The sequence below is a fragment of the Podarcis raffonei genome, chromosome 5 (genome assembly GCF_027172205.1).
Source record: "Podarcis raffonei isolate rPodRaf1 chromosome 5, rPodRaf1.pri, whole genome shotgun sequence".
Taxonomy (NCBI): domain Eukaryota; kingdom Metazoa; phylum Chordata; class Lepidosauria; order Squamata; family Lacertidae; genus Podarcis; species Podarcis raffonei.
In genome coordinates this window covers 21,147,158-21,171,371 of record NC_070606.1, presented here as the reverse complement: position 1 = coordinate 21,171,371, position 24,214 = coordinate 21,147,158, and the positions used below count along the sequence as shown (strand labels likewise).

At 44.0% G+C, this 24,214-nt stretch overlaps 1 protein-coding gene across 1 annotated transcript in view; it reads left to right on the top strand.

Moving 5' to 3' along the window:
• The first annotated feature begins 14,627 nt into the window (after nt 1-14,627).
• Nucleotides 14,628-24,214, top strand: part of ZCCHC24 (zinc finger CCHC-type containing 24) — a 107,307-nt gene continuing 97,720 nt past the window's right edge. Inside the window, exon 1 of the mRNA XM_053388177.1 lies at nt 14,628-15,341. Within this exon, the coding sequence (XP_053244152.1) occupies nt 15,099-15,341 (243 nt within the window). The 5' untranslated portion in view covers nt 14,628-15,098. The remainder of the gene's footprint in view (nt 15,342-24,214) is intronic.

Sequence of the window (24,214 nt, the reverse complement as noted above, 5' to 3'; positions counted from 1 at the left end):
GATTGGGAGAGCGAAGGGGAAGAATCTGAGGGCAGCGTAGGGGAGTATGACAGTGGCCCGAGAGATTCCATGAGCTTCTCCAGCGAATCAGAAGATTCCCAGAAGGGGGCGCCGATGGTCAGGGCAAGGGGGGTCCCAGGGGGGACGCACCAGAAACAAGGAGCCAGAGGGGAACCCCAAAGCAGCAGTGGAGGATCGGGACCAGTTTCCCCACCAGAGCATAGTGGGGGGGAGGAGTCACATGTGTCAGGGCCAGCGTCTCCTCCAGAGAGGGAGTCAGGGCTGACCACGCCTCCATCGGAGAGTGGGGGAACGGAAGGGAGGTCAGTTGCAGCTAGCCCCCCCGAAGGGGGAAGCAGTGGCAGCAGCAGTGAAACGGTCAGGAGGAAAGCTGCTGGCTGGGCGCGCGCGCCAAGTTCAAATGTGCAGGCGCGCGGAACAGCAGGAGACCCGGATGGGGAACCAGCTCCTAAAGCCCGCCGGAGGGAGGGAGAAGGCTCAGGGGAATCAGCGGGAGAAGAGGCTAGAAAGGGCGGAACCCCGGCGGGCAGGCGGACCCAGAGGAGGAAGGAGCAGCGGAGAAGGTGGAGCAAGGCTAGGATCTTAAATTGGTGTCAGGGGGGAGGAGACTCAGACGGAGCATCAGTGGTCTGACACTTTAGACGTGGGGCTGCGCGCTGCGGCTCTGGAAGTGAAACTGAACTTCAATAAAGACTTTTATACTTAACAACGAAGCAGCGTTGGTCCTTTGTGAGCTGGGACCTAGGGCAGCCCTGACATCTACCTTCCCACTTGTTTACAGAATCAATTTATTACGTTTTTATCAGTACCCACTTCTCAGTAATAGGATTATTAACAGGGCTATATACAGCTCTGATACTGAACACCAGGTACGCTGAATAAAATATGCTTGGGACAACAGGATAGGCTCCAAACACAAGCCTCCACCAGGTTTGCTCTTTCATCTGCCCAAGCTGCAATAAAACACCTCTCTCCCATATTGGTCACTACAGCCACAGCAGGCGCTGTAACTCTCCATTGGTTTGACTTTACCTCCAATGGTGGACTCTTCCATTGTCTCTTTAATTCAGGCTGATGCCGAGACTTCTGGGTTGGTGCCTCCGGTAATGGCAGAGTTCCTCTGATCGGGAGGAATTTGCCCCGTGGGAATTTGGGTCTGGCCGCCACGGCGAAGGCGGAGACCCGTAAAAAATCACAGGCGGGAGAAGCCTGTGAGCGTGGGATTCGGCGGGCACCTTTTGCGCCTCCCCTACTCACGGGGAAACCCGGTTTAGGGGGTCCGGAGCGACGTAGGGTGAGCGGCGCGGTGCTTCGAATCGTCTGCTTCTTCCACGGAGCAAAGCCGCATAGCTGTTGCCAGAGAGCACTGACTTTTTCCTGTGGAAGTAATTACCCGTGAGTAGAGCTGAAGTGGGAGAATTGGATTTTTAAACGTTTAATTTGGCATCGAAGCGGGGAGGTTCAATACAGGAAGTCCGCCTCCCCCTTTTGTAAATAGACTGAAGCAATGAGGTTGCAAGCTGAAGTCTTGGAAAGCCTTTTGTAAAAGACTAAATTTCCATCGGCAAAGAACATTAACCCCCCCCCCTTGGAGACAGGAGAAGAGGGGAGGAAGTGGTGGACTGAATATGCCTGTAGGAGAGAGTGAAGAGAGTTAAAATACCGCCGCTCTGACCCTGGAAACGGGCTGCTAGCAGAATTGATGTCTTTTGGAATGTTCATTGACAGCGTTTAGAACGTTCATTGACAGTTAGCTAAACAAGAGGATACATTGTTTCTACTGTCTCCGGCTGTTTTTTTTAAAAAGGAGTAAAAGTAACTGAAAACTGTAACTAACTTTGGATTATTGGAACTGTGTTTAAAAGTGGACATTACTGATGAATACAAATAGAAACTGTTTCCCCCTAGTGGAAGCTTTTGAAACTGGTTGCTTTACAAGAGCTGGGCTAGGGGAATTTCCAGCTGCAAGATAAAAAACTGTGAGACTCTGGGATTGACCTTGAATTTTTTAAGTGTTATGGCAAATGGAAAGGAACACTCAAAACCAAGAGGAATGTCGACAGAAAAGGCCTTAGCGGTTGCATTAGTGAAGATAAACAATTTGCTGGAACAGCTTCACAAGAAAACAGACGTGATAAATGTGAAAGTGGATGCTATAAATATTAAAATTGACTTAATTGCAGAAAGTATAAATAATCCGGGACAAAAGGTGAATACCAATACAGAAACCATCCAGAAATTGACACAGGAATCTACTTTGATACTGCAAACTGCGGATGAAGCCAGGGAGAAAGTTGTTGCCGCTGAATGTAAAGCAACACAACTGGAGAGGGAGAGAGTCCCAGCCCTACAGAGGCAATTTGATGAACAAAAGTTGACGCCTGCTATGATTCAACTTAAAGAAAAACAGACGAATTTGAGGATCAGAGCCCTACCTGAATTGGAAAAGGAAAGCTTGACAGAGTTTCAGGAGGAGACAGGACTAACATTGGTTGAGAAAGAGAGGTATTTGGGGGTTAGCGTGACTGCCAAAAATGCGAATCTATTTAAGGATAATTGTGAAGGACGTTGGATTGAAGTGAAGGGGGATTTGGAAATGTGGGCAAATTTGAAGTTGTCATTGTTGGGCCGAGTTGCTGTGGTGGGGATGAGTGTTGCTGTGTTGCCGGGGATGTTGCTTTTGTTTCAAACATTGCAAGTTTCGGATGGGATGGATTGTTTCAGGAGGTGGCAGAGGGATGCTTTCAGATTTGTTTGGCAGGGCAAGAAGCCTTGAGTAAAATTTAAGATATTGACTGATGCCAAAGAAGGAGGTGGACTCGCCCTGCTAGACCTTAAACTTTGTTGTGAACCAGCTGCTTTTTGCTGGCAGAGAGAATGGCTGCTTCTTGAAAACACTGAAGTGTTGGATAATGGCAGATGAAGTTGATGGACTATATGGAATTGGCGGAAATGACTGGCAAAACCCGAGACCAGGGAGAAGAGTCGGTGGAAGAAGATTGGAAAAAGTTTAAAGACTATTTACAGAAATATTGTTAAATTAATGAATGTTAGAAGAATGTTGGAATGAAGCTATATGGCTTTAGTAGAAATGTTATAAGGAATTAAGTATAAATAGATTAATAGAATATTAAAGGAAAAAATAAGGTTAGAATGTGTTAAGATAATTATAGGATAGAAAACAGAGGAAGATGGAAAGGAATTGCTGAAACAATTAACAGAAGTGGAATACAAAAAGGGAGGTGTGAGGAGGTCGCTGAAATAAGTGAATGAAAGATAAGATATTGAAAATGTTTGAGGTGTTTTAATCTGTCTTTGTTTTTGTTCTGTTTTGTTAGTTTAATGTGTTAGTGTTGTGTAGTGTTTTTGTATTGTATTGTATTGTTCTTTTTTTTGGGTAGTGTTTAAATGGTTGGAAAACTAATAAATATTATTTAAAAATATATATATTCAGGCTGATGCCAAAAACTCTTATGGTGAGGCCCAATACATTGTTCTGGGTCTGACTGTAATTTGCAGAACACCAATGCAGTGTGAGTGTATACTGAAATGTGAAATGTTAAGCAACCAGTTGCTTCACATTTTGAGTCAAAATGGCAGGTTTGTGAGTCCTAAAACATGTGCATCAGACTGGCAGGCTCTCCAAGTATTCCTGTTTTCCAGGGACACTCCCGAATTTACAGAAGCCATCTCTGTTTCTGATTTGATCCTGGAATGTACCACTTTTCCTTAGGATGTCCCTATTTTCATCGGAGAAATGTTGGAGGGTATGGAGTTATGCAACCCATGAGCCAAGGAAATATATAACTATACAACCTTTAGAAGACGTATAAAGGCATCCCTATATAGAGAAGTTTTTTAAAAAAATATTTACTGTTTTATTATGTTTTTATATATATTGGAAGCTGCCCAGAGTGGCTGGGGCAAGAGATGGCCAGAGTGGTGTTGTTGTTGTTGTTGTTGTTGTTGTTGTTAAAGAGGATGCCCTTTTCACTGGAGAAATGTTGGAGGGTATGGACTGGGTGTGGCTGTTACCTTTGCACAGAAGGCTCAGCTACATAACAGCCAAATGTTTCTACATGTACATCTCTCTATCCAGGGACTCAGCTATATTAGTCCAAAACAATGTTTTGACTGTATTATAAATATGCAACACCAGATGGGGCCAGAGAGCAAAAAAAAAAAATCTATGCGATTTTTACATGATTTTAAAAATTTTTGTTATAACAATTTAATTTCTGACTTATTTACAGCGTCCCCCCCCCCCCCTGTGTGTAGATCCACCCCAGGTAAGCAAGACACATTATTACAGTTGAAGGAAGCTTGCCAGTCTGGAAAAAAAAGCCTGGAAAATCCTGAGGGCTGCAGAGAGACAGGCCCAGAGAGCCATTCTTGGACTGGACCTGTGGCTCCCCATCCCTGAGATAAACCCTTGGTATGATCCAGTGGCACTTTGCAGCTTGTAATATTTAATGCCCAGAGAGTTATAAGCAGGAGATTGCCTACCAAGCAAGGCAAATCGCTGCAGCTGGAGGGTCAGCTGAAGGAGGCCCAAGAGCTGCCACAAGGTCTGCAAAGTCTGCATGAGCCCAGAACCAGGAGGGGGGCTTGTAAAGAGCTATTTATATTCCTTGTTTTAGCCTCTCGTGGCAGTTGTAAAGTGAATACACAGGCATATTTATGACAAGCATGTGGAGCAGCCCTGGAACTTGATACTCTATAGTTTCTGTACAGTTTGATGTCAGATGTCAAAGCAATTTTGCGAGACTGTCCGGAATGCAAGAGGTAGCAGGATTTGTGCAGAGTTTCCCGAGTGATTGGGTACAACCCTTCCTCACAGCTTGATGCTCAGCAATTTTGCTGGAACTGTGGAATCACAATCAGGTTGCTTTATTGGAATGCATTCAAAGTATGGTAGTAGTTTATAAACAGCATCATTCACAGGCTGTTGATTTTTAAAATAAAATATATAAGCTTTATATGCAAAGTGCACCCCTATATATATATTTACAATGTAATTCAATGGCACTGCAGTAAATCAAATACCCAAGTCCTTCTTGTAGTGAGGCTTATGTTGTATTTTGCCAATAATAAACAAAGGTGTCCATTTCAGAACAAAATTGTGATATTTGTGCTTTCTTTCCCTCCTTTGTAAATTTTGACATAATGGTATATTGATTAAATTTAGTCTCCCATTCAACCGTTGACAGAACCAGTGTTACGAATGTACATAGGAAACTGCCATATAGCTAGTTAGTTGTTTGCTCCATTTCGCTCACCTGGGGTAGCAAAACATGGTGCCCTTTTGATGCTGTTCAACTCCAACTCCCATGCTCCCTGTTCATTGGCCCTGCTGACAGGGGTTGATGGGAGTTGGAGTTCAACCATGTCCTCCATATTGGCAGCAGCTCTCTAGGATTTCAGACAGAGGTCTTGCCAACCAGGGCTGGCCCGGGATGCTTAGCTGCTTGAGGCAGAATGCCCTGCCGCCACCACCACCACAGGTGCACCCTGCCACTGCTGTGAGGGGGCATGTCCACAGTAGCAGATGTGCACCCATGGCAGAGGAGGCGGGAGTGTGGTGACAGCAGAGAGCAGTCAGGGTGGATGAGGGATGCGCCCATGGCAGGAGAATGTCTGCAAAAGCAAGGGGATGTGCCTGCGGTGCAGAGGAATCATGGTAGGGGTGCAGTGCAGAGGAGGCAGTGAGCGGTTGGCCCAGAACTTATGCCTGAGGGGACTGCCTCACCTTACTTCATGGGTAGGCAAGTGCTGTTTCCAACCCTGCCTGAAAATCATGAGATTAAACCTAGGAACGTCCACATGGAAAACATGTGTTTTGCCACTGACCTTGCATAACTTATTCTGGCAGCTGTTATATAAATAATAGTTTGCATGGCCTTTGCATTAGTAAATCCGGGGCTGTCCCTAGAAAATAGGGATACTTGGAGAGTCTGTGGCTATCCCCATAATTGCCTTCTTAACTTCTTTGCTAGTGGGCAAGTAGAGAGCATAAGGAAACAACTGCCATCTCTTTTATGTACTTGTTGGTTTATGCAAGTATATTCAAACAATTTTCTTATGTCAGTGCACAAAGGAAATGGTTGCCTTGTTTTCATATGTCTCAAAATGGAGAGGCAGCACCAAGATCTTGCTACCAGCCTATGTTATAGTTGTGGCATTTTGCAATGATAACAGCTAGTTATGTATTCTGGAAACAAGACATTTCATGTTTGCTTATAGCATCTCCCCTTCCCCTCAAATCTGATTATGTTTCTGACCATGCAGTCCTACGCTTCACTTACATATACAGGAAGCATAAAGGATATCAACCAAGTACCCTTGTATTAAAGGATCCTGAAGATACGCCTGCAATGGGGATCGACATCTACGTAATGCCATAGTTGTGCCTGTGTAACTTTACAATAGTGTAATAACACTACTGTTACAACTATCCCTGTGAAAGGAACCAGAAATGGGAAACACCAGGGGTGCGGCAGGGCAGGAACAGAGGTTTTAAAGCAGAGGTTGGGTGGTTATCTGCCATGTATGCTTTAGTTGAGATTCCTGCATCGCAGAGGTTTGGACCAGATGACCCTGGGGGGTTCCTTCCAATGTTTCCGTTCTAAGATTCTATGATTTCCATTCGTATCTTGTGTTCTCTTGACCCACTGGAAATATTATATTATGCTGGCAAAAAAAGAGAAAGTCATGCTGAACTCATGGAGAGCGAAAAGCCACTCCCTCCAATTTTCTCCGTCCATCTCTACAACGGAGCAGGGCAGAGCATACCAACTAACTGCAGCCAATATCAATTAATAGATAAACGCCAGACAGGAAACATATAATTCAGATAATAGGATACTTGGCACAGGGCTATATGTTTGGCCTGATTTCTAGAGAATGTTCAGCACATAGTGGGGAATTGGACAAACGCAATTGTAGTGAAAGGGCACTTGTTGGCACAAAGGGAGCATTAAAGGGAAAAGCAGGTTTTAAGAGTTTTCGAGCAGAAAAATAGACAGTGGGGAAAGGTTTAAGCACACCATCCTCCCACGACTCCTTTGCTCAGAAAAGCAGCCTGAGAAATCAACTGCTTTTCATTTTAAACACCATAACGAAGGCTTGTCCAGACTTTGTTATACTGTGCACATGTGCGTGTTTTATGTAGGTTAGCCCAAGCATTTTAAAGTGGTACAATCCTGTACATACCTACCCTGTAGAAAGCCCCTTTAACTCAATAGAACCACCTTCTGCACAGACGCTACTATTTTTATTTATAAAAGTATTTCTATAGCACCATGTCGTAAAATTTAGCAAGGCGGTGTGTACACTATAAAACATAAAGTGTCCCTATTTGTTTGTTTGTTTTTAAAATAATAAAAAACACAGATAATAATTCAAGGGGACTGACGGATTAAAATCTGAACAGCTGCAAAAGCCTGTCAGCACACACAAAGAAACAGGCACAAATATTCAAGAGAGACCTAATAGTCAAAAGGGAGGATGCCTTACTGATCCTATGCTGGAAAAGTGTTCCACAGCATGGGACTGGTGACTTGGATAGTACTAGGAGCTATATATGTGTATATATGTTAGTGTTGTCAGTGTTACAAACTTAAGTGTTTTCAAAAATGGGTAGGGCTGGGGCATACAATAAAGTTTCAGGGTATGGTCTGGATGCAGACCATAATGCAACGACCTTGTTGAAACTAAGCAGGTTTGGGCCTGGTTAGTGTCTTGATGGGAGACCACAAGGCAATTCCATGGATGTCACCTTGAGTTTTAAGATGGAAAAAGGTGGGTTGTAAAATGTTCGAAATGAAAAAGTTAGAAGTCCTTTTAAACAAGCCTGTAATATTTTTTTCACTCTCCCCCACTTTTCAAACAATTCTTTAGCCTTTTCACATATGGGAAGCTCTGCAACCCAGAGATCATTTTAAAATATTTTTTCTTTTGCACCTTCACGGTTTCACACTATTCTTATAGTGTGGCCAGAATTGTACACAACAGCAGATTTCTAAATGTAGCCACACACTATATGCGGTACATTTATACTGCTGTCACCTACCCACATACTTCCGAAACATGAACTGGTTTATATATGAAAGTAAATTTAAATGAACAGAGAGGATAATGAAGCAGATCAACAACGCTGCTTCCTTCATGTCCCCCCCCCCCCAGCTTATGAAATTCTAACAGTTTCTGACTATTATGAAAAGGTATTATTGTTAGAGGGCTCCGGGTGGCACTGTGGGTTAAACCACAGAGCCTAGGGCTTGCCGATCAGAATGTCAGCAGTTTGAATCCCTGCAACGGGGTGAGCTCCTGTTGCTCGGTCCCTGCTCCTGCCAACCTAGCAATTCGAAAGCATGTCAAGTGCAAGTAGATAAATAGGTACCACTCCAGCGGGAAGGTAAACTGCATTTCCGTGCACTGCTCTGGTTCACCAGAAGCGGCTTAGTCATGCTGGCCACATGACCTGGAAGCTCCCTTGGCCAATAAAGTGAGATGAGCACTGCAATCCCTGAGTCGTCTGCGACTGGACCTAACGGTCAGGCGTCCCTTTACCTTTTTATTATTGTGAGAGCAGAAGCTGCTTCTTTCAAATCCTTACCAGCACAACCTTTTTCACTTCACAATAAGCATATTTGTGGGATCTCGAAAGTATTGCAAGCTTTGCGGTATGGCAATGGGCAGCATACTAATATTACAAGCCCCACCATGTTTTTCGCCAACCCTCATCACATTCTCAGTTTCTAAAATCCTGTAACCAGATAGGCAAGCAGTTAACAACCTGTTCACATATGAGAAACGCATCCAGCCATCTTCCAAATTTATAGCGGATGGCTCAGTAATATTTCCTACAGGGTATTCTCAGGTTTTCTTTCTTTCTTTTTCTTTTTCCTTTGTATATATATATTTAAAAATATGCATAGCTTTACTTTCTTAGAAAGTATTTTTCTTCACTCTTTTCCCATCCATGCCATTAAATGCATCTCACATACCATTGAGAAAGTCTCAAACTTATCCAGTAAGCCAAGCAAAAAAGAAGCCCACTCTTTAAGAAAAAAAATGCTTTGGAATAATAATGCCTTATTTTGAAACAGGAAAAATGTTCTACATTTTTGCTTATGATGCAGAAAGAAACATAATGTGGGCCCGGTCCAGACAATCAACATAAATCATGGTTTAGTAAACCATAGTTTATAAACCGTGGCTTAGTGCTAGGTGTGACCCAGGCAGCTGTGATGAATTTTAAGCCCTATTCAGGCTTAGGTACCTGTGAGTATTGAAGGCATGAAGGCAATAGAGAGAACCCACAGCACAACCCTGGCCCTAGACGCTGAGGAATGTGTTGACCACACACCTTGCCATTCCCTGTTCAGGATTAGTCGGAAGGAGGCCTAAATGAGTACAAATGTGCACACAGAGAACCCCTTCTGTGGAAATGGAAGGACTGGTGAGTGTCCTTGTCCCACAGGAAGGAGCCTTATGCACATGTGCACATCTATTTGTACTTGCGTAGGACCCCTTTCAGACTGATGCCAAACTTGCAACATCCAGGGAGTGGGGTTCGCACATGCGTTTCGCTACACCTTTCATTTGATACGGATACCATATGGGTCATTCATACGAGTGTGCCGTGAGAGGCTAGGTGAATGTTGTGGAAGCCCTAAGGTTAAATAATATAGATCTGAAATACGATCTGGAAAAGATGGATTACAGTGATCATTGTAGACTTGATGCATCTTCCCATTGAGAAAAGGTTACGGGCAGGACTATTTTTCCGGCTGGAACTCACTCAGTTCTGGCACCTCTCAAGTAGACGCCATTGCCATTATAAGAGAACAAGGGAGGCATTCCGGCACCTCTTTTTCTAGAAAAAATAGCACTAGTTAAGGGAATTGGGGGGGGGGATTTAAATCCTGGTGCTGCCTCAGTACAGCTGCGTACTTCCATGGTCTCCGTTGAAAATGGCTTCTCCATGCGAACCAGGAAGTGACTTCTCCAGACAACAGAATGACTCTTCTTTTCTTATCTCTGTGGCTGTGAGAGATGGTCCGTTTCCATCCCTCCCAACCACTGCCTCCCTGCAGCCCTGGGTGCTGGCCACCCCTGCTATGTCACTGCCCCAACCTCCAGTTTCCTAACCCTACTAAGTATAGCTCAACCAGATCCTGATTCTAAACAAACTCACCACCACCTCCGCTGCCACATTCTGCCTCTGAAAAATCCTGTTGCAATCCATGCACAAGGGTTTCTAAAAGGGATATAAAATTTTATCATATATGCACTCCTTTCTTGCCCCTTTTGGGTCTTAATAATGCAAGGCCTTGGCACAGACTCTTGCAAATCTGTGCTGCTCTCAAAGGTTTTAACAAGCCTTAGGTTACGAACCTGAGCTCTGGTAAGGCAAGGAACAGAACCCAAATCTGCATCTCTTTGTGTATGTGCCAAATCATGGTGAATGCATTATCTCTGCAAAGAGTTTTCTAACACAAGTAAACCTAAAAGGCTTAAAAAAGAAGTCTTCCTTTTTTGTATGAGCCTGTGAAAAGCTTCCTCTCAAAATGAAACCAAGAAAGCTTTCTGAAATTCAAGAGGGGGAGCTGCAGGAACAGATCCAGACAGGTGGAGTGATAAATAGGACACACCATATACAGAAACCTCCGCCCTCTGGTCCAAAGTCCCTCCCCCGACACAGAATCAGGCCATTTCACACATTATGTATTACTAAACCCACCTTTGCCACAGTAAATACTTGGTTGAGTTACAGCCAATCCCTGCTGTCTGACAAGTGTACCCATAGGATATGCATGTTTGCAGACTTGTTTGATACATTTGTATTTTGTGGTTTTAGACATACCCTATCTTTTGCAGCTCTGCAGCTGCACCCTGGGCCCTGTATCATGACGGAAAAGGAGATTTGGCCAAACCAGAGCATTCCACTCTGCTTGCTCACTCTTCCCATTGGACTCTCGCTGCCACCAGGTGAAAGAGTTCATTTTTCTACAAGGCTGCCTTTCACCAACCAGCCTAAAATTCCCCTGTGTCTCCTCAAGAACACTTGAAGAACATGTGTAGAACTTGGCAATAGACGTAGGGGCGGTACATTAAAGGCAACCACAAAAGGTTTTATGAAACAAGTTTAAAAGTTTACTAAAAGGATGAAAAAAAATTCTTAAGAAAAGATTGAAACATAAGAATGGTTGCATGCACACAAAAGCATTTCTCCCAATGAAGCAAAGGCGCAGACAAATAAACAGAGATTTAATTGCAATACAGCATTCCAGTTTCTTAAACACTCCATCCTGGTGTGTGCTTCCTTCATATCCTGAGATCACACCTCATCCCTTCATCAGATTCCCTCTGGCTACATGACACCTACGGTAATCCACAAACTCGAGGAAGCTAAATTCTTCTCTTTTTTTAACAGCAGACATGCGATTGGCACCTTTCTCAGTTATTTTACCCTTCAGTTTAATTCCTGGACAGGTCAGGTCCAGCAAGTTTTAACCCCCAAACCAAACATATGCAGCAATTTTACCTTTTTTTGGACAGTCCTTTTCCTTCATGATAACAAAAAGGTTAAGCCTACCCCTAAATAATGTAATGTGTTGCCCTTGCTGAAAGTGAACTCAGACACTGGACTAAGTGCATTAATCCAGGTGATATCATCACACTCAGCCTGATCCAATACTCTGCTGCACAGTGACAACAGAGCACAACTGAGCAGAAGGCTCCTAGCATTGGTACAATTCTATGCTTTGCATCTTGGGCTAAACTGCTTTTGGGGAGGTCTTATGCCAGTAGTTCTCAAAGGGTGTAGCATGCAAAACTGGTGTGGCATGCGATGATGGCAAGTGTGGCGAGAAGATTCAAGGACAAGAAAAAAACAACACATTTAAACATTTCAGTATACAGTCATACCTTGTGTTGCATTTGCTTCAGGTTGCGCATTTTCAGGTTGCATTCTGCGGAGACCCAGAAGTACCAGAAAGGGTTACTTCTGGGTTTTGCCGCTTGTGCATGCGCAGATGCGCAAAATGACGTCACACGCATGCGCAGATGCGGCGAATCGCAACCCACGCAGATGCGGGTTGCGTTCTGCTCATGTTGCGAATGGGACTCTAGAACGAATCCCGTTCGCAACCAGAGGTACCACTGTACAGTCATACCTCGGGTTGAAGTAGCTTCGAGATAAGTATTTTCGGGTTGAGCGCTGCGGCGACCTAGAAGTAACAGAGCGAGTTACTTCTGGGTTTCGCCGCTTGCACATGCATAGACGGTCAAAATGACGTCACGTGCATGCACAGAAGCGGCGAATTGCGATCCGCTCATGAGCGGACGCGGGTTGCGTTCACTTCTGGATTCAAACGGGGCTCCAGAACGGATCCCGTTCGCATCCAGAGGTACCACTGTAGTATAGTTCATGGGTAGGCAAACTAAGGTCCGGGGGCCGGATCTGGCCCAATTGCCTTCTAAATCCAGCCCGCAGACAGTCTGGGAAGCAGTGTGTTTTTACATGAGCAGAATGTGTCCTTTTATTTAAAATACGTCTTGGGGTTAGTTGTGGGGCATAGGAATTTGTTCATTCCCCCCCCAAAAAATATAGTCTGGCCCCCCACAAGGTCTGACGGACAGTGGACCAGCCCCCTGCTGAAAAAGTTTGCTGACCCCTGGGTATAGTATAGTATCCAAATAACTTGGGTGGGATATACAACCAGAAACAGTATCCATGCCTCTCTTCAAGAGTGTTGGCTATTCTTCTACAGTTCTCCATGACATACTGTTGGCAACAGAGATTTTCAGCCCTGACAAATATGAAAGATCACAAAAGAGAAATATTTTGTGTTCTTTGAGGAGTTGATGAGGAGATGAGAGTTTGTCTGTCTCAAACTGGACCCAACATATATGAGATTACCCTGCAAAAGCAAGCTCACACCTCTCATTGAGTTTGTATACACATTTAAGGTACACATGTAAGAGGCTCGTTTATAATTAGATTTTGGGAATGTTTCATGTTCTTATGTAGCTGCATTGTTTTATACTTTCTGGATGTGCCATGATCATATTATAAAGCAGCTGTATTCTACGTTATCAATAAAGTACTGCTAGGAGTTGTTTCTTTTTTATTCCCAATGTATTTCTTACCAATAAAAATATATGGTGTGGTGCAAGAAAATGTTTCTTCTGGAAGTTTGGCCCAGCAAAAAAAGTTTGAGAACCACAGTCTTACTCATTAGGGGGGAACCTGCAGCCCTCCAGATCTTGCTAGACTACAGCTCCCACAATTCATGGTTGCTCTCGAAATGGATGAAGCTGATGGGCATTAGAATCCAACTACATCTTGCTGCCCACTTTGGTCTTAGGGTATGGAGCAGAAATGAGATGGAGCTTTGGCTGCATTGCAAGATTGAAGCCATTTTAAGTTAGCTAACAATTGCAGATAAATGTGTGTGTTGTGATTAAAACTTCAGAGGCAAGGCAGGAGAAAGCTGCATGGCTTTGCATGCCCACTGGCCTTGTGACACAATTTATTTATTTAGTCTATTGATTAACTTCAAGTATAGTGAACCTTTCAGCTCAAGAGCTCCAGCTGATGTACCTTACAGCAATATGAAAGCAAATCTGGGAAGGGGCATGGTGTCAGTTTAAGACTAAAGAGGGCAACTCTTTATTTTGCCATGTGTGTGCATGTGTGTGTATTCCTGTTTTTTGTTGCAATTCTTGCATCTGAACTTTTGTAAAGTTCACACGATTAATTTGCAGATGAGCCAAGTTCCCCTCAAGGAGCCCAGGTTTGAGAGAGGCTTTAGACAAAACATTCTCTTGCTTTTTATTAATGGTGAATGAAAAAACAGCATTGTTGGCCGGCCTTTTTGGCAAGTTTGGTATGAGTTAAGGCTGTGGTCCTGGTGTAATAGGCCTGATTCTGTGCCACGGCTTGCACCCATTGTACCACAACTGTGCCAATGGATGGACTTCCCCACACTGGTGGCAAACTTAGAAGATAAGGAATATCTTTGGCAGTGCTAGCCTTTGAAGGAGACCACAAAGGGAGCCTGTTACTAGAAGGTCGGTAAGCAAAAGGGAGGCTAATGGCAGCTCCCGGCTTCCAAAGCAGGCACAAAACATGATGGCAAGCAGGCACAGAATGGCAGAGTTGGAAGGGACAATGAGGGTCATCTAGTCCAACCCCTTGCCATGCAGGAATATTTTGCATGCCTTTGGAGATCTCCTGAGCTGGCTCTGCTGGAGTCAGGACACTGGACGAGATGGATTATTCAGTTTGATCCAGCAAAGCTCTAGCAAACAGCTAGATGACCGCTGGGGTCCCTTCCCGCTCTGCGACACTATGATGCTATAGTTCCAGTCACGTAGGAAGCCGGCCTTCCAGAGTGGATTCCGCTGTGTTCCTACGGGGGCGGGAGCGAGGGGGCGGGGTGAAACAGAGGGAAGGAGGCGCGGTCCCTCTTTTGATTGGCCTGCAGCAACCCCCGTATTTAAATTTGGTCGCTGCACGGAACTTTCGCGAGCCAATGCCCTTTTCGCTCCCCGCCCGTCCCCCCCAATCCCCGCTCCCCAATGGTCGCGTTCCTACAGGCAGCCCCGACGAGTTTGCTGAATAACTCAAGGCGCCCTTCCCCTCCAGCAGGGAGACTAAGGGAGTGAGAATAAAGACAGATAGCGGATCGAGCCGCGGGAAGGAGAGGAAGGAGGGAGGGGGGGCGGAAAGCCAAAGAAAGTTTCTGCCTAACTTTGCTATTGCTGCTGCCACCGTAGATCAGCAGCTATGCTGGGGGTGCACGGCGTGCTGGAGCTTGGAGGGCTCAGATCGCCTTAGGAAAGGCAGGAAGGGGGGGAAAGGGAGCTGGAAAGATTTAGGGCGCAAGGAAAACGGAGAGGAGCCCCCCTCCCTCCCCTCTCCCCCACCCCCTCTGGTCGGGGCCCGCGAGGAAGCCGTCTAGGGTAGCAAAAGTCCCCCGCGGGGAGGAGGAGGAAAGTTGATCCAGCTAGGGAGGGGAGGGGGAAAGACCATCTCCGAGTGGGGCAGCTTCGGGTGGGCAAGGATGAGCCTGTTGTCAGCCATCGACACCAGCGCTGCCTCCGTCTACCAGCCCGCGCAGCTTCTCAACTGGGTCTATCTGTCCCTGCAAGACACGCACCAGGCCAGCGCCTTCGATGCCTTCAGACCGGAGCCTTCGTCGTCTCAGCACCCGGAGCTGAGCTACCCCAGCAAGAGCAGCGCCGAGCTGGGCTCCTCCCTCAGCTCCAGCTATCTTAACAGCTTCTTCCAGCTCCAAAGGAACGAGGTAACGCGATCCCTTCCTCCGCAACTCAGCCTCAGCTGAAATGAGCGCTTAAAAAAATGATGACGATGAATACCGATTTTTGACCCCCACTTGGAAATAAGCTGGTTGGTTGTGGTTTTGGCCTCTGAAATGGAGCTGGAAAGGGCTGGACTTTGCTCGGCTGGGGGAAGGAAGAGCCGAGCGACCATTGCTTGGACGGGGGGCGGCGGAGGGAACAACTGGGGAAAGTTTGCGGAATGTTGCTCCCTCTGAAAACTTTTGCACCGCCATGATGCTTTGCAAGTATTTTCTCCCCCGTCCTCGGCGCCCTTTGACTCTCCAATGCGCTTTTCTTTTTTTTATTCCTTCTCCTCTTTTTTTAACCGCTTTCTCCTTTGAAACGTGGAGCGCTTGGTAATCGAGTTAGCAGATTTATGCAGAAGGGGGTAGGTAGGCGGCCTCTGGAGAGACGTTTCTCTTCCGCGTCAGAGATGCAGGAGATCTAAAAGAACCCAGGCGCACTCTTCGTTGCAACGGTTCAGAATTTTGTCCTACAGAAACATTGGGAAAACAACTGGTTTTTACGCGTTGCTTACTGCTTGCTTGGTGGTTCTTAGGCTGTTACAAACGAAGCATTCCGAACAGGGTGTTCATATTGGAATGCGCTTCGAGTTGGAACAAAGTTGATTTCAGTTTCCCATCTAGATTTCTCTCTCTCTCTCTCTCTCTCTCTCTCTCTCTCTCTCTGGTGTGTATGTGGGGGTTTACTTTGGATTTGCAGTCCAGTGAAAATTCTGCAGTTGGAAACTACCTTCCCTCCCTTGCCCACGCGTTTGAGAGTGTGCGGGAAGGTGCGCTCGCGCTCGTGGGTTTGGTTCCTGTTGACATTGTGGTCAATGATTACATGGGCTGATCAGAGTAAGGCTGATTGAATTGCCTACCTATATCCTAAACTTCGGTGATATAAATACTGATAGGGTCGCTGGGCCTGGAGGTGGGGAAGGAAGACGGAGATATCTGGGTCAGTCTCAGGGTCGTAGGTTTGAGCCCCACGTTGGTTGGGTAAAATATTCCTGCATTTCAGGGCATTGAACTACAGTAAATGACCCTTGGGATCCCTTCCAACTCTACAGATTCTATGATCTTCAACAAGTCAGCAATCACTTTTAGCACCATCGCTTTAAAAAGCGAGAGAGTTAAGCTGACCAGTATTATGCTATTATTAACTTCAAAAGACAACTAGGCTTTTCTAGCCCAGGAAAGTTTCTAAGTAGTGTTCTTGCATTTTCATTCTCTCTGGTGTCTCCTACATTTACATGGTAAGTTTCCTGAGGAGAAAGGGACTGTATCTTCTTAAGTACCTCTGTGAATCACCACATACAGTATTATGTTATTAACCAACAGAAAAGCCCCAGACTGGTTTTTCAGACTTGGAGCAAAGTCACATATGCATGTTAAAATACTTCATCAGGTGGGGGATCTTCCATCTTCCTCTGTTTCAGTTAGTGGGCATTGTCACTGTGCGTGGTTATACTTTCTTCAAATGTCACTGTATCCCCCTTCATCTACTGCAAGAGGAAGACACTCCCCTACTTAGCTAGCCAGGATGCTGGTCTATAGTGGGTTGGGCCTGGGACCAAACTTGGATGCAATCTCACTGTATGGTGTGTAACTTTACCTGCCTAAATTATCTTTCCCAGCAAGGCAAGGTTGGCAGTTTCACCTTCATGCAGTGCCTTTTCTTTTAAAAACGTGGTCTTTTCACCTTTTAAAAAAAATGGATTGAGGGATTTGAAGGGAAAGGAGAGTTAATAGATGCCATCATGGGCACTGCAGAAAATGGGGCGCTCATTTGGCTTTGTTGTATGTGTGTTTCAGTTAGGATGTTTATCTGCATGTAGGGTGTGTGTAAGGGGGGGGGATTTTTGTCAAGAAGGCAAAACCAGTTCCAGAGGCATGGTGACTTCTGCCACAGGTACTGTGACCTCTTTTCCTGCTGCAGAACTTGGAAATAAACTGCTACACTTCCCACCAAATGTATATAGCTATGGGGGAAAGTATCAGATGGAGGGTTTAAAATGTGCTTCAGGTACTTTACTTCAGTTCACACAGGTGACACCAGCATCTGCCGAAGGGTTGAAACTAAATTGTGCATCTAAGTTCCTACCAGGACAGCAGTTATTAAAACCCCCGATACATTTGTATTTAGAACTTCATCTCCACATTTCAAACATGCATGCTAATAGCAGAAGAGAGGTCCCAAGGATCTTTAAGTGGCATGTGTATAATGGGTCTTATTTAGAAAACAAGTTTAGGGAGCCTCTTGTTAATAAATCTGCCATTACTTATCCCAGTATCATTCTGTGTCAGGTCATTTTATTTGTGATGCAGTTTGCAGAATAATCAAAGGAAGAAGGGATTTGAACCTGGGAGAGTCTATTGTGAACACCAGGCAATCATATTGATTGCTTTCAAAAAGAAGTGACTTCAGAGCCATTTGTAAATATTCTTGTATTGCAAATTGGTTACAACAAAGTAGCTGGATATCTGTTGTACTCTGTATATGTGGAACTGTGATGGTGCATGATACACTTTCTGAACTTGAGGAAATAAGATGGGATACACACAAATAAATAATATTTCTGTGGTTATGAGATATGTAAATACCCAGAACATGCTCTCAAGTTACACTGCTTTTGAAAAAAATATTGTTGAATCTTGGGCCAACCTTTGCTGTGAATCTGCACCCTGCCACAGTCAGATCGCTCTCCCTACCCCACCCCCTAATGGTACCTTTCCCAATGTAACCCTTAGTGATGCTGCAATGACATCACCCTGTGATACCCCTGCCATGCCATTCCATCTGTTAAATATGGACATGTCTTGGACTTGGGTACTTGATATTACTATTTGACATCATCTTATAGTAGCTTTCACTGGCATACCAGTGCCAATTAGTGGTGTGGTTTGTAAGTAGCTGCTTGTCTAGAGTAAGAATGGTCCTCAGCTAAGCAGGTAAGGAACTTTACGAAAGTTGGTTCTTTTTAAATTTTAGGCCCCCAGTGCAGACATGTGTGAGCAGGCAGACTAGTAAATCTTTTTGTGTAGTCTAGCAACTTTTGTGAACTTATCAAAGCATTCCTGCTTTGAAAGAGAAATGAAGTTTTGGTCCAGGTTGCAATGCCAGTTCAGTGGAACAGAGCTATGTGTTATCCTCCTATACCACCCATCTTCAAAAGCTATTTGCCAGATCAAAAGCTTTTGATTAGTCTGAAAGCTTATGCCACAATAAATAGGTTATTATTTAAAGTACTACAGGATTCTTTGTGGGCTTCAGCAGACTACTTATTTGGGAATTGCTTAGTTTGTTAGTCTTATCAATGCAGGAATGTGACAGAAATTTTCCTTTTCATAATTCTGCAATTTCTTTGAAGAATGCCAGCTCACAAGTTTAAGGGCCTGCTACTTTCCAAAGAGCACAGAACTGTATGTCTGTTGATCCCTGCTAGGCCCTTCCGTTGTTTCCCTCTTTTAAGTCATGCATCCTTCAACTGCTTATTAAGTTTGAGGTTCTTCCTATCCACCCCCCCTGTGATCAAGTTACTATGAAGGCAAACTGTTATTTTAAAACAAACCCAGTGCAAAGTACACTGACATTACTTTTTCCTCTGCATTGTGAACAAAAAGCTAATCCAATCCTTGCATATAATCTGTGAAAGTTGTCCTCTACAGTACCTTCCCTAAACTGAAGCATTAGCACTTTGCAGTCTTTTAGGGGCTTTCTTCCTGTTTCCTTTCCTTTCCCATTTTTTTTTTTTTACTTCATCCCAGGAAAGATTTCTGATAAGTTTGTGTTTCTGTTGATTCCTTGCTGTCTTTAACAACTCAGTCTGAACATGTTTATTTGGAAGTGAATCCTGTTGATCTACGTGGAACTGTAAGTGTGCCAAGGGATCTGGCAGTCTGAAGGACCACCCTCTTTGCTTATGAATCTGCCCATTAGATCATCAGCAACCCAGGCCTAGATGTTTTCAGCCTGAGTTTGGTGGGTGACTAATAGAGACAAGGCCTTTTCTGTTTTGGCACAATGATTATGGAACTTTCCCCAGAGAAGTCTGCTTGGTGCTTTCTTTTAGGTGTCGGAGGAAAGCTTTTCTTTGCTTGGATATTCCATTGAAGACGTTTTATGAAACTGATGTCTTTGAAATTTCTGCTGCTGTTTTCTGATGCGGCTTTATTTATACTTTGGTTTGCTTTACTAATTTTAATTATTGTTACTGATATTTCCTTTTATCTGAATTGCCTTCAACACATGCATGGAAAGGTATACTAGAAATAATTTGAATATTTGCCCCTCCCTGCTTGGATGCCATTATGCTCTGCTCCCCTGAACACCCTGCTTAAGTGATAGGACAGGTCTTCACGATGCTACTTAGCTTTCAAGTGTTCCAAGCCATTATGATGCATTATTTTCTTGTAATCCTCACAATCTCGTAAGGTCCATCAATTTTACTATCCCTTGTTGCAGATGGCAAACTGAGGCTGAAAGATACCATCACTAGTGGACTAAGGCTAGTTGGTGAGCCATTGTGGTTTAGTGGTTAGAGTGTTGTATGCAAGGGAGACCGTGGTTGAGATCTCCACTCAAGTCAAGAAACTTCCCCAACCCCAAAGATCTTTATTGAAACTTAACATATATACATAATAACCAAAATTCCCAATGATTCCCTCACATAAAATATCATATCTACCGTATTTTTTGCTCTGTAACACGCACCCGACCATAACACGCACGTAGTTTTTAGAGGAGGAAAATCCGTAGGCATGCCACCCGTAGGCATTTCCTCCATAACACGCACAGACATTTCCCCTTACTTCCTAGGAGGAAAAAAGTGAGTGTTATGGTGCAAAAAATACGGTAAATTACAACAGCTACTTGATTATACACTTAATTATAAAACTCACCATCCACCCCCTACTTCCCTCCACAGCAATTCGACTTCTTTATATTTCTTTCTACCTTTTTTCCTTGCATTCTACAATAAATCATTTTTGTTACATTCTGATTTTTTCTTCTTTGTTTATTGGTTTTGTTATTGCTTACATATTTTTATTCTAAGCCTATTAGCATGTCATTTTTAGAACAATATTTTGACATACAGTATAATCTTTGAAATACTTCCACTCCATTCTTAACTTTTGATTTGATTGATATCTTATAATTGAAGTTAATTTTTCCAATTCTATATACTCACTTAATTTACAAATCCACTCTTCCTTTGTTGGTGTGCCCTGAGATTTCCATTTAGTGGCATATGAAAAAATCTTTTTATATGCAACAACAGCTGCCAGGGTAGTAATTGTCAAGTCACGAAACTTTTTGAGTGACCTTGGGTCAATGGTTCTCTCTTAGCATAACCTGCCTCACAGGGCTGTGATGAATATAGGTGAATGAATGAATAGGCAGTGGCAGACAGCATGATGGAACAGAGGCACTTACCTGACCATCTGGCAGGCAAGTCACTGCTGCTTATCTGGGGTGGGAAGAGTGAGGCAGCAGTTGAGTCAGTGTGGTGTGAATGCAACGCACCAGCAGAGCCAATCTGACATTCCTGCTAGTGCATTTGTACCAGGCTGACCTCCCCACCATCTCACCCCTCCTGGTAAGCAGTAGCGACTCATGTACTGGGAGGACAGGTAAGTGCCTCTGCCCCAGCCACTATTGTGAACAGGTTCATGGCAGAGATGATATATTAACCAGAAACTGCCTGATTCCCAGACCTGTCTCTTAGACACTATGGTACACCAGCTCTCTTGATACCACAGGGACTTGCTCTACGAACAGCTAATTGCAACACAGTTCCGAAAGGACTTGGTTGTTCTGGCTACATTCAGCTCACTTGCTTTCAGAATGATTTTTTTTTGCTAGTTTGTGACAAATACTTTCTCATACACATCAATCATTATCAACCTGACCACTCAGAGTTCTTTTTCTGCTTCCAGCAGCACTGATCCTCAGTTTTGGTGTATCTGTACACCAGGGCTTTATACAGTAGGGCACATTTCAGGAGCTGACAAGGGCCAATATGAGAAGACCAAAATGGGAGACTGGGAGAGATGGAAATGCGATGGATTAACTAGTAGCAATTTAGCCCTTCTACAAGATCACAAATCTGGCTGAAAGTCTATAAGTGGGACAAACAGTGACATCATGGAGAGAGATAACTGAGAGATCAGCAGCCATGTTCTTCATCCAATATGTAGCCATGCATAGTGATAGGGAATATATAATAAATGGTCAGTACAATAATATCTATTAGAAATCTGCAGTGAATAGTTCCAGTCAATATGTAGAATTCATTCTGTTGATGCCCATCTTGACCCTTGTTGACCCTATGCCTCCATTGGTAGGACCTCTAAACTGAACATTGACTTCATTGGGAAACCATCTCAGTCTAATTGGAATTATAACCTATTTCATTTATTATTGGGGAAATAATAGCAATAAGCTTGTCCATTATGTTCATCGGCCAGTCGATTTTTTATTTTTTTTATTTTTGGTAATTGCAGCATTCTGTGTCGTCCAGACCTGATACACTGTGGTAAATTTTAGCAATGGTTTGTTTAAATCAAGTCAACTTCACACCATGGTTTAAGAAGCAGCCTTGTTTAAACAAACCAGAGTTAAGATTAAGCAAAGTTTAATGTTCTGCTGTAATGTTAAGCTTTAGTTAAGGTAAAGGTAAAGGTACCCCTGCCCGTACGGGCCAGTCTTGACAGACTCTAGGGTTGTGCGCCCATCTCACTTAAGAGGCCAGGGGCCAGCGCTGTCCGGAGACACTTCCGGGTCACGTGGCCAGCGTGACAAGCTGCATCTGGCGAGCCAGAGCCGCATACGGAAACACCGTTTACCTTCCCGCTAGTAAGCGGTCCCTATTTATCTACTTGCACCTGGGAGTGCTTTCGAACTGCTAGGTTGGCAGGCGCTGGGACCGAACAACAGGAGCGCACCCCGCCGCGGGGATTCGAACCGCCAACCTTTCGATCAGCAAGCCCTAGGCGCTGAGGCTTTTACCCACAGCGCCACCCGCGTCCCTAAGCTTAATTACAAGTAAAAGGCTCCAAACTCTTCCTTATAGCCACACTGGGGGAGAAGGTGAAACTCACTGAGACTTATTCTTGTCATATTAAACTAAGGCAGGACGTTCTAATTCAACCATTGTTTGTGTGGGATATTTTGCTTTCACTGTCCTTCCTGTATTCACACCGTTAGTTGCAATACAATGGTATCTTGGGTTACAGATGCTTCAGGTTACAGACTCCGCTAACCCAGAAATAGTACCTTGGGTTAAGAACTTTGCTTCAGGATGAAAACAGAAATCGCACGGCGGCGCCAGGGCGGAGTGGGAGACCCCATTAGCTAAAGTGGTGCTTCAGGTTAAGAACAGTTTCAGGTTAAGAACGGAACTTCAGAACGAATTAAGTTCTTAACCCTAGGTACCACTGTATTGTGTGTTCTTTCCTTGAACACTTTTAACCCAACCCTCTTCTGTTGGAAAACTTAGGCATTCGAACCTCTTAACCTCTTAAACTGATAAATATTAACGGGACAAAATTGAAAATTGGGGGACCTCCCAACTCACATTTTTTGACAAGGTTATGTTTTTGGGCTCTTCAGGCAAGTTTCCATGAACAAAAAAATAAATAAATCAAAAATCACATTACTGTCACATTTGTAATTGTCAGCTGTACTCCCCCCCTTCTTTGCGTCCATGTACAAAACCAGTCTCAATTTGTCAGTATACAGATATATGTAAAACAAGTCTCATTTGTAATTATGTTTAGCCCTTAGATTGTAGGTGTTTGAAGGCCATATAACTGCTGCTGCATTTGTGTGTGTATGTGTGTGTGTGTGTGTGTGTGTGTGTGTCTATCTGAGTAATAAGTCTAGAGATTCTTGAGGCATTAGATCTCTGCGAATTCCAACGTGAACTGACCCAGTCTGAGCCTCCTGGACTAATGTGACTGATTGATTGATTGATTGATTGATTGAAGTGTGGATGGGGACATAAATACCCTCCAGAGTTTTGTGATATAGTGCTCAGCTCAAAATGACCCAAAAGTTATTCAAATGAATATTTTAAGATAAATGTATTATTTAGAAACGTGTACATAAAACACATATTTACATAGCTTGTGATGTATTGAAACGCAAATTTAAATATGAATTTTCATGTGGCTGAAAAGAATTGCAGATTCATGTGGAAACTGTGGAACAGACTTATGAATACATGCACACTTGACATAGCTTGGAAATGGACTGGTCTGCCCATCCTCAAGTGAGGTAAAATCATTTTAAATGCTGGTGTGGTTGAGTGGTAAAGGCTGCAAACGTGTGCCAGCATTCTCTGAAGAATGCCCCATCGACACTGCAGGATTTAATGCATGAGATTGGACTATGAAAACATGAAATAGGGGATCTCTGGTTCAATATTTGCCACTCAGTGGGAAACTAAGCAAACCTCTATTCTGGCAGCCTCAGATGCCTCCACCCCCAGCTGCAATATGGGGGCTATAATGGCGATCACGTATATGACATGCTACGAATACAGTGGTACCTCGGTTTACGAACTTAATCCATTCTGAAAGTCCGTTCTTAAACCAAAACCGTTCTTAAACTGAGGCATGCTTTCCCTAATGAGGTGCCCCTCCACCATTCAGATTCCATTCATAGACCGAGGTAAAGTTCTCAAACCAAGACACTACTTCCAGTTTTGCGGAGTTTGTAAACCGAATAGTTCATAAACAGGGCTGTTCTTAAACCGAGGTACTACTGTACTCAGAAAGTGCCATATAAATACTAGGAATAATCATAATCTCTGCTTTTAGCTGGA